The 10,758-nt window shown below is 33.4% G+C and overlaps 4 protein-coding genes across 4 annotated transcripts; all 4 read right to left on the reverse strand.

Moving 5' to 3' along the window:
- Positions 1-77: 77 nt before the first annotated feature.
- Positions 78-1,619, reverse strand: POP2 (CCR4-NOT core DEDD family RNase subunit; the record flags this gene model as incomplete). Its single annotated transcript, XM_043193366.1, has 1 exon — positions 78-1,619. One exon carries the CDS (start codon positions 1,617-1,619, stop codon positions 78-80), a length of 1,542 nt encoding a protein of 513 aa, XP_043047553.1.
- Positions 1,620-1,887: 268 nt separating this feature from the next.
- Positions 1,888-3,105, reverse strand: CDC50 (aminophospholipid translocase regulatory protein; the record flags this gene model as incomplete). The annotated part of the gene is made up of 1 exon (XM_043193367.1): positions 1,888-3,105. The coding sequence occupies one exon, from the start codon at positions 3,103-3,105 to the stop codon at positions 1,888-1,890; it is 1,218 nt and encodes a 405-aa protein (XP_043047554.1).
- Positions 3,106-3,947: 842 nt separating this feature from the next.
- Positions 3,948-5,402, reverse strand: KQ657_002612 (uncharacterized protein; the record flags this gene model as incomplete). Its single annotated transcript, XM_043193368.1, has 1 exon — positions 3,948-5,402. One exon carries the CDS (start codon positions 5,400-5,402, stop codon positions 3,948-3,950), a length of 1,455 nt encoding a protein of 484 aa, XP_043047555.1.
- A 359-nt stretch (positions 5,403-5,761) lies between these two features.
- KQ657_002613 (E2 ubiquitin-conjugating protein) lies at positions 5,762-10,149 on the reverse strand (the record flags this gene model as incomplete). Its single annotated transcript, XM_043193369.1, has 2 exons — positions 5,762-6,439; positions 9,313-10,149. 2 exons carry the CDS (start codon positions 10,147-10,149, stop codon positions 5,762-5,764), a joined length of 1,515 nt encoding a protein of 504 aa, XP_043047556.1.
- Positions 10,150-10,758: the final 609 nt, after the last annotated feature.

A 10,758-nucleotide genomic window follows, 5' to 3' on the forward strand; every position in this document is an offset into this window, starting at 1 on the left:
ATATTAAGGTCACACTTGTACTGTAATGATATACTGTAATATTAACTACACTAAAATACATATGTCGTTGATGACAATTACATTGCTCTTCCAAGATGAACCACTCCGGTCTTTGACGAAACAGGTGTAGAAGGTTGTAAAAGAGCAGCAGTCTTGGCAACTTGAGTGTTCCCCGATGTTGCAGTGGTTGCTCCGTTACTAGTACCCTCATTAGGACTATAAATAGATCCTAATCCCCATATAATCCCTTTGAATCTGGTAAGTAACGAACCATCAAACCCGGTTTGTCTAAAGATCTCCTTGAAACATTCCATGGATAAATATGCATGTAATACGGCGGTCATTTGTTGTTGGTGGTTACCATATTGGCCCGTGGCCGAAGCAAAATATTGTCTTATAGCAGGAGAAATGGGTAATAAATGTAAATCCTCTGCAAGATATTCAATAGAGGGCTTATTTGAATTCTTTGAGGATTCGTCATTAGGAGTTTTGTTGAGGACTTGGTTCCCAATGAACTTTAAATCATAAAAACTTGGGAAATATTGCGCACACCACCAATAGAAATCTTCTTCATCAACTGGAAGATTATCATTAAGAACTAAACTTACCAAAAACCCTAAATCATATCCAGCATGATAACTAATCCAATTGATTGAAGAATCTAATACTAACCCACTCTCAATAAATAATTCAGCAAATGAAAAGTGTTTTATCCCTTGACTCATATGTAATTGGAAATTAATCTGTGAAGTTTGGGAAAGCATACTTAAATGCTCTTCGTTATACATTTCTTCGTTAAGATCGTAAAAGAAATTGAATTGCCAAATAACACTGGTACTAACCGTATTATCTTTGATCATGGTCACGCACAAACACAATTGAATTAAATTAAGTAAATCTGAATTGGATCTTAAGGTCTGGAAATGATAATCAGCTGAGGACTTGAAAGTACCCACTGGACGGGCCACAATCCCGGGGATCTCTTGGTGAATAGCTACATAAACACTCAGTGACTTGTCGTTGATCAACGTTCTCAAGTTGTGGAACTCCTGTTCCAAGTTGTAAGCCCAAACTTCCTTTATAATAGGAACATGTTGCTGCTGACTCAGTTGTTGCAATTGTTGAAACTGTTGTTGTAACTGTGACGACTGTTGTTGCGATTGTTGGAATTGAGACTGTGCCGGCTGTTGTTGTTGCTGCTGCTGCTGCTGCTGCTGCTGTAAATGCATCTGAATTAATGGATTCATATTGGTGTTGTTACTGTTGAGTGCAACATTCATAACATTGGAGTTTCCACTAATATTATTAGACCCTCCTCCACCATTTATAACTGCTAGAAGCTGATTGGCTGCGCCGGGTGTACCTGAATTGCCTGCTAATTGTTGTTGTTGTTGTTGTTGTTGTTGGCCCTGTGACTGCAAGTGTTGACTCAACAACTGCTGTCTTTGGAGTTGCTGCTGAAGCTGCAACAGGGACACTTGAGGTGACGACATGTTAATGCTTATAGGAGGCTGGTTACCTGACTGTTGTTGCTGTTGTTGTTGTTGCTGCTGCTGCTGCTGCTGCTGATGCAGCTGTTGATGCTGCTGCAAATATTGGAGATGTGGATTCACATTCATTGTAAGCACATAAGCTTGAGACGGGGTGTAGGCGGTTATCGCTCTAATTGGATGACTCGGATTCGGTGGCCTTATTTATATACGTGGGATAAAGGGATGAGGATACTTATTATGTTGAAGGTCTAGACACTCCCATACTTTGAAATCGGTGTTCGGATAGAAACTTCAAATTTTTCCTGGAGAAATCGGTATGGGGACGACTGTGAGATAACTGTACAACTTATACTTTACACTACTATATAATACCATACTATAGTGACTATTATGCCTATAGCTGATCTCTGACAGCCGTGAATGCAGAACCTTGGAGGAAATTATGATCCCCGACTCTTCTGGGTCGAATCAAATGCTGTAAGAAGAACCCAATCAGCATCACAAGTGATACTACGGCCACAATAATGAAGATGATTCCTAAGCTAACGTTCCTACCACCAAAGATTGAAGAAGTGGTGATAACAACTGATTTAGTTCCTCCAAACACAGATACAGGGTAGTTAAGATTGATATTCATCAGATAAGTACCCGAAGATAACGTAGAAGTTGTGTTCTTACCATAAAGCTTGTAGAAGTTGGGTAGTCCAGCTGTTCTCATCCAATTTTGGAAATGTTCCCAATTATTTAAATCAGGCAAGTTATCTGTGGTATACCCATTGGGAAATTGTTTAGCCCAGTTGGGAGGTGGAACTATATCATCGACGTTATAGGTTGTTTTCTTATATTTTGTTTTATCAGAAGACCAAGATATGTCAGATTGGGAAAACGTGTATGTTTCATTATTATCACTAAGTTTGGGGTTCAAAAGCACAGGATTCTCAAAAGTATCATTGAACATTGAATTTGCTATCAACCCACAGGGGTAAATGGCTTTTTCATTACCTTGATCATCAGTTATTGATCTCAAGGGTTTACAATTGGTAGTCAAAGATTCCGGCGATACAGCTTCCCCCTTCAATTGAGGTAAATCAACAGATTGAACGTATTTTCTATGGTTTTGATAGAAATTGGTTAAACGATAATATAAATAAAGTGGAGGTTTGATATCTTTAGGTAAATCAAATTGAAGCAGACAGCGTAAACCTTCATCTCCACGGTGAGATGTTGAATTGATCAACTTCCATTTAACATTAGGATCAGTACTCTTACCCTTGAAATGATAATACACTTTACTTTTGGGAACAGAACGATAATCTTCAGTATTGGCCAATGATTCACATTTAGAGTAATCGATTTGAATGATCTCCACGTTATATTGAGTCTGTGTAATCACTGTCCCCAAAGGAGCAAAGATAATTGCTACCAAAAGTAATAAAGGAATCACCAGTTTAGGAGTTAAGATTGGTTGCCATGCTTTAAGTCTTTGCTGTCTGAATGCGGTGTTTGGAGGTTTCCTTGATTTTGTTCTAGTGTTCTTTGCCGCTGTAACATTTAAGAATTCATCATCATCTTCATCCTCGGAGCTATTCTTCCGCCTCCGCAAGAAGTTCATGGTGATAATTGCTGTAGAAGATGGTTGTTTTGTAGTAGCCTGCTCTCATGGCTTGATTTGAAAAGAGGCAGTGATTAATTCGGTATGTGCACGACAGTAATTATTTCTGCCATACCACAAGCAGATTTTCGTAACGTATAATATGCTACTAACAATGGAACATAGTTAGAAATAACAATTTGGATGACTTTTTGGTTCATACTGATTTAAGCAGAACGATGAAGAAATTAAACTGGACTTGGGAAAACCTGATTGCTTAATGCAGTTGTAAGTTGTGAAGACTTGTATGACAAAGTAAAAGTGACTAAATGTTGGGAGTATAATGAGTGCATATCAATTGGCTCACTATTTGAAAGTATTTTAGATGTAGCAGGCGGTGATTATATTAGCTGGAATATGAATATAGAAAATTTCAAGAACTGGTTCAAGAAATGGCGTGGAAAACGGACTATTCTCGCTAACTCTATGGTGATGATGAGATATGGTGATGATAAAATGTGGTGACGATAAACAAGGTGATAGACTTGAATTAATGGTGCTAAATATTTACTATGTCTGACGTCTGGTAGACGAAAATTTGGGTGTTACTTTAGCTATCAACTGCTAACTACACAGTCTAAGTGTGGCTGCGAAAAACGAATGGATTGAAAGGTCAACATGTAGTAGTCTCAATCTAGACGGAACTATGTATCTACTAATGTTTACAGTCTTTATTATCAGCAGGTGATATCCCGGCATATATTATTTAGAGAAGGTGAAAGAATACCTTCCATTGTAACAGTGGGATACTGAGGCATGTCTGTATCTGATGCTTTGTGCTTAAAACTATCTATCTATACATTCTAAAAAGCTTCTGGGTGCTTGACTCCAGGTCTCTTTTTAGGATTCTTCTTATCATTCTTTGTACGTTTTACATTATCACCAAGTTGTTGTTGTTGTTGTTTATCCTTAAGGTCTTTACCTCCCTTCTTTCCATTACTGCTAAAGGGAGCACCATTGATTCCCCCTCCGTTGTTGTTGTCTCTCTTTGATTCTCTCTTTTCCAAATCAAAAGTGATCCCATCAATAGTTGCCTTACCAGCTTCAAGGGCTCTTCTTTGGCCCTCTTCGGTGGCAAAATCACATAACGCAATGTTAACCAGTGGCTTGAATAAAAGAACAGAACCAAAGTTATCCACCAAGTAATTCTTCACCACATTCTCGTCCAAATTCTTGATCCCCCGAATGTAAATAGGGAACCAATCGTCTTTACCATTGCCCTTCTTGTCTGCTATGGTAGTTTCGGGGGTGGTTGTTTTCTTAGTGGCAGTGGGTGCTCCTACAGCCACAGGAGTCGCAGAGTTGGTCTTGGTTGTCTTGGCTACGGCAGGGGCAGCACCCTCTTTTTCTGCTGCTCGAGAGGCCAAAGCTGCCCAACTAATAGGTTGTTTTGGATCACTCTTGGTGGTAGTGGTAGGAGTAGTCTCACTAGTACTGGTACCAGTAGTAGCAGTGGTGTCACCACTAGTAGTCTCACTGGTAGCAGTGGTTTCACTACCAGTGGTTTCACTACCAGTGGTTTCACTAGTCGTAGCAGTGGTCTCCGTGGTATCACTGGTACTGGGCACACTAACAGTGCTTGGTTCAGTCTCTTTCCTCTCCTTCTTAGGTTCATCCTGTGATTCAGACTCAACCTTCTTGGTGGTCTCAGGTACCATCACTTCAGATTTCTTTGGCTTTTCCAATTCCTTTTCAGATTCATCCTCCTTCTCCTTCTCCTCTTTAGCAGTTGTCGTTTCAGCCATGGCCTTGACTACCTCCTTGTCGTCGTCAAACTCCTTGAAATCAACAAACTTCAACACATCATTGGCCACATCATAGCTATTGGCCTTTCTACCAGGAGTCAATAAGAATGTCTGATTGAATTGCCAATATGGAGACCCATTTCTAGACCATTCACCAGAGACAACAATCAAAATGTTCTTTTTCAAACTCACTTGGAAATCAGCACTAGTAACCACAATGCTGTTGTTCTTCAGTTTCAAAGACCCATCTTGGAGGAATCTGGCCTTGATCCCTTCCTTGCCTGTGGCCTTCAACACAGTCTTTACCGAGTCAGACGCCTTCTTGTCACCATCACCTTCTTCTTCTGCTTCAGGGAACTCACTGTGACTAAGTGAACCGTCAACATGGTAGAACATGTGGAAGTTCTCGTAGTTCTTGTTGTACATGTCATAGTACGATTGGACAAAGAGCCAGCCCACAGAAGTAGCACGGTCAATCTGTAACTCTTCTATTTCACTAGGAGAAGTAGTCATTATGAATTAAGTTTGTATGATGTGATCTAATGGCGTTCTATAAACAACAACAATAACAATATAATAAAAAAAAGTAATATCAACGCTCCAACCTGCGATGAATACTAATGGCCCGTTTTAAGCTATAGGGTGGATATATATTTAATGGGTGGATTAAGTTAAACAGAGTTAATGGTGAAATTTTTTTGGGTTCATCAGAAAATTGCTTTTGTGTCATATATATACGGATTAATTAACATACATACATACATACATACATACATACATACATACATACATACATACATACATACATACATACATACATACATACATACATACATATATACATATATAAGGATTAACGTTATTGAGTATCATCAACTCTGTTTCAATAGTTCTTCAAGAATCTTGTTTTCCAACTCGGCTTTATCACTTCCGTTCAATGACTTGATCCCCATTGTTCGTAACACGTCAATGGTTGTCTTTCTTGCAAAACCCATGTTTTCAAATTGAGTGACTAGCCCATCATCAATTCCGTACATGGCTGTGTCACTAACAGGTGTAGCTCCAGTCTTTTCTGTACTGGCATAGAGTTTGGTCCAATAGGCAGCCGTATCACTGAACCCTTGTCTATTGGAAATGTAATGCTTCGCTACCTCAGCATCTTGCGGGTCAGTTGGTTCAGGCAGTTGTAATAACAGCTGTAAAGAGATCAATGAAGACTTTAAAGTCAAAATAGGTGTCCATGCATCCTTAAGGATATCAAGGCAAATGGCTCCAGTAACTGATGAAATATTAGGATGATAAACTTTGGTTAAAAACTTCATTTGTGGAGGTTTAAAAGGGTATTCATTGGGGATCTTAATATCCACTTTAAATCTACCTCCTTCATATGGTGTACCTGGAGGACCATCGAAATATCCAGTCAATGAAGTCAAATCGTTTTCATTGTTTAATTCTAATGACACTCCGGAGTTGGTGTCTTGGCGACATTCTTCTAACTCTTTGGCAATCCGTTTAACCCGAGACATTTTAGGACTAGAAGACCTTTTATACTGTGTTTCAGTTTGTTAGATCCGCTTTTCTATTTCAACCGACAATTTTGTCTCTTTTGATTCTTACCCTATTTGGAGTTTGTGATCGGGTAGAGACACGACTAGCGGCGATAACATTACATATTGGTATGCCACTATATCGTGATACCATACTACTACTATATAACTTCATATAATATACATCTAATATACAGTGGCTAATCTTGTACCATCAGTAAAATACCTAATATATTTATCTCTGTCTGTTTTAACAACATTTTTTTTTAATTTATATTTATTTTCATTTTTTACATTTTCTATTTCGTTGCTTAATTCACGATAGTACCAGCTATATGAAAAGCACTTAAAGTTTTCTGAGTTAATCCTGAAAAATATTCAAAATTCTCAAGTATTTCAGGTATCATCTATATTTGACATATTGGACATCACATATGACATTAAATTCTGCATCATCTTCAAAACTATCAATTCATCTAATAAAAGGAATAACAATAGGACCCTTTTGCTTAAAAACTTGACCTGGTTTTAATGCTACAAGAGTTCAGTGGCTTAACAAACAAAAATGTTTGTTTGTTAGTTAGTTAAAAAATGTTTCAAACAATTCTTTTGAAATTATATTCGAGTAATAAAGATTATACTTAATATCGACTATTTTATACATGCTTAGTATTATTGAATTTAAAATTTACTTCACATATAATATAGAAAATCCATATAAATGGTGTGATAATTTTGAAATAAATGAGGAGTGGCAAATATTAAGATTAAATAAAATAAAACATATAGAAAAAGTGTACATGGATCGTTTTCCATATTTAAAAACTAGAAAAAATTATGAAATAGCTTAATATACAAAAAATAAATGGATATGCTTGGAAAATGGACAAGGTGAAATGACATCTTTCACAGAAGAAATAAGCATACCTAATCTTAAAATAATAGAAAAAAATAATAAAACCAAATGTAACTTTATATAAACTGTATTTTAATTTACAAGTAATGCTTACTATAATGGGTTTAAACAAAGAAGTTATTATACCTGAAACCAAAAATTCGGCAATAAAGAAAGCAATATTGATTTATAATAAGTTATATTGAATTATATGATGATATATTTGTATTTAAAGGAAGTAATACAAATGAATTTGAAGTATTTTGTAGAAAATTTGAAAATGAGTATAATAATAAAAGTAAAGATATAGAAGAATTATTTGATAGAGTTGATGTTTATAAAAAATATTCATATAGATCATTGGCTTATAAAACCTGGTTTAGAACAAGTAGAATAAATCAAAAAAAATCGCCTTATATAACTGAAAAAAAAAAATAAAAGGTGGTTTAGAATTTCCTAAAAATAGTGGAATATGGTATTATCATGATAAATATAAAGTAGCTTTAGCAAAATGATACGATGATAATGACGAAATATTTATTCCAAAATTGTATAAAACGATAAAAGAAAACAATTTATATAAAATTCCTTATTCTATAAAAACAAAGGGATATTAAAATGCTGCATATATAAGAGAATGGAAAGGGGAGCCATGTACTATTATTGATTTTAAAGGAAACATAATAGAAACTGACTTGAATCCATAGTATGATAATATAATAATTGCTGATCCTATAGATTTATATACAATTTTCTAAAGGGAAAAATGAAGTTGATTATGATGAAAGTGGAATAACAAAAAAATATATAATTTTAGAAGATGGAATTAGTTTAGATGGTAGTACTGATTATGATAGATTAAAATCTTTAAATATTCAATAAATATGATAAATCCTGATATCTACAATAATATTTATGGAGATTTAAAAAATACTGATATAACTTTAAATAATTTTTACAATAAGTTTTTAGAATATATCTCAAATGGTAATACAATTAACGTTTTAAAGGCTAAATATGATATAACCAAATTACGTCCTACTGTTGTAGATTTCTTGAAAAATAAAAATATTAATGTTAATATACAGTTAGTTACGCCAAAACAACCAGTTTATGCAAATAGATTTGCAGTAACTTATAATAGACTTAAAACAATAAATGTTAATGAATTACTGGACATTAAAACTTTAATGAATAAAGCTAGAATTCCCAGAGCAATGGCTGATTTATTTAGATTTTCTGGCACTCCGGATAATTTTAGGAATGATATTAAAACTATAATAGGTTTAACTGATCTGAATATAGGTACTAGAGGTTTAAATTTCAATGGATTTAATAAAATTATTGCTCTTGAAACAGATATAGATAAATTAAATAAACTCGCAGAATATATTAGTAAATATGATTTAAGTAAAATTACGTCAAAACAAACATTTGATCATTTAAAATTTATTCAGAATACATATTATTTAGATAATATTTAAAGAACTCCGCCTCCTGACAAGAAATATACTGATATGAATAAAGTTTGTATTAAAGCTCCATTAAAACATTAAAAATAAAAATAACATTTATTTTAAAATATAGATAAATATTTATACTTTTTAGGATTAAACTTTAATTTGCTAAATAATTCGTCATAATTAAGTTTAATTTCTTCATTATTATTTGGATAATATTCTTTTTTATTAAAATCAATTCGTTTATAACATTTTAAACCTAAACTTTTTAAAATTTTAAAAGCATCAAAATTACATGAATCAATACAAGCTTCTATTAAACAATAATCTAAATAATTTATATTCTTTTTCATTGGAGTAATGTCTATATGATACATTATTAAAGAATATATCATTGTTACATTATAAAGAGGATTTACATCCTTAAATCCATGATAAACTGTCGTAGAATAAAAGGTATTGCCTAATATTAAAAAAGGTTTGTGCTTTTCTAACAAATCTTTTATAAAAGCGGGATATACTATATATAACTTACTTAAAGCTTCATCTAAATAAATATTTTCAAAGATAGCTTTAATAGCGTATCTAATATCCATAATTATAGAATCTTCATTTACATCTTCAATTTTAATATCTCCGTAGTCATCCAAATAAAAAACACCACCACAATAAATAGATTCAAAATATTGGCGAGCAATACTTTTCTCAATAGTAAAAATAGCGTCTGTATCAGCAGGAATATATTCAAAATTATAATCTGATATAACATAATCATCTAGATCTCTAGATTTAATTTGAGCTAAAGCTTGATGCATAAAAGTATATTCACCATCTTTAGGAAAAGGAAAATATGTTCTAAAACAACTTTTAGATGAATCTGGAATATTAAAATATTTATTAAGTATAAAACGATCAAAAGTATCTGAATATTTCTCATATCCAATATCAAAATTATTTAATAAAGAAACAATATATAAAATTCTTTTTAATTTATCATTTTCAATAGAAAGTAAAGGTTTTATATCATTTAAACTTATATTATTATATAAAAATAAAGTGTAGTTATCCAAATATAATCTTTCATCAAACTTACCATGTCTTATATAAGTAGCAGTAATACTTTGTTTATAAATTGTATCTTCAAAATAAAAATTATCTAAAATATAATTAGAAAATTCAAAACTCATGCAACAACCATGATTTATACAGTACAAATAAGCATTAAGGAAGTCAGGAATTACAGCGGGATCAATACTTTTATTAAACAGATATTTATCACCAAAGTAAGCATGAATTAAATTCTTGTAGATAGAAAAAGCAGATTTTTTATACTTATGAACGTCTTGTTTAAAAATCATTATATGCTTTATATTAGTTTTGTATAAATTAATTACTGGAAAAAAGTTCTACTAGAGTATTATCGCATGAAGTCCCTCCAGGCCCTTTTTTCACTGTTCGCAAAGATTTTGTATACTATAGCTTTCCTCACACTTATTTTTCTTCCGTACCTGAATTCAAAAGATTTCTCGCTTTTACATACAAATTTTCTCCTTTTTTCGCACCCTTACTCACTTACTCTAGAAATTTTCGCATCCATTCTCAACCTTTCTTCACTTACGCTTTACATATATCTTACTCACATTCTATCAACCCTCATTACCCCCACTTTTTATCTCATGTTTCTCTCATTCATTTATATTCTCACTTACTACATCATATGCTATCTCTCCTGCTTTTTGGCCCCTATTCGTTTTATGTATACTAACCTCTACGTTCATTACTCTTTGTCAATTTCATTTCATCCACTTCTTAATTCACTATGGTTCTTTTCCTTTGTTTCCTTGCTGTAATTTCGCAAAAATTGGCTGCCTTGACTATCCATATGTTGCTTGCCAATGTATACTACTTCTCAAACCAATAAAAACACAAGATTATGTATTAGTAGATTTAAAAGAATTAACATTGGA

Source organism: Scheffersomyces spartinae, assembly GCF_019049425.1.
Source record: "Scheffersomyces spartinae strain ARV_011 chromosome Unknown scaffold_21, whole genome shotgun sequence".
In the NCBI taxonomy this organism is placed as follows: Eukaryota; Fungi; Ascomycota; class Pichiomycetes; order Serinales; family Debaryomycetaceae; genus Lizanozyma; species Lizanozyma spartinae.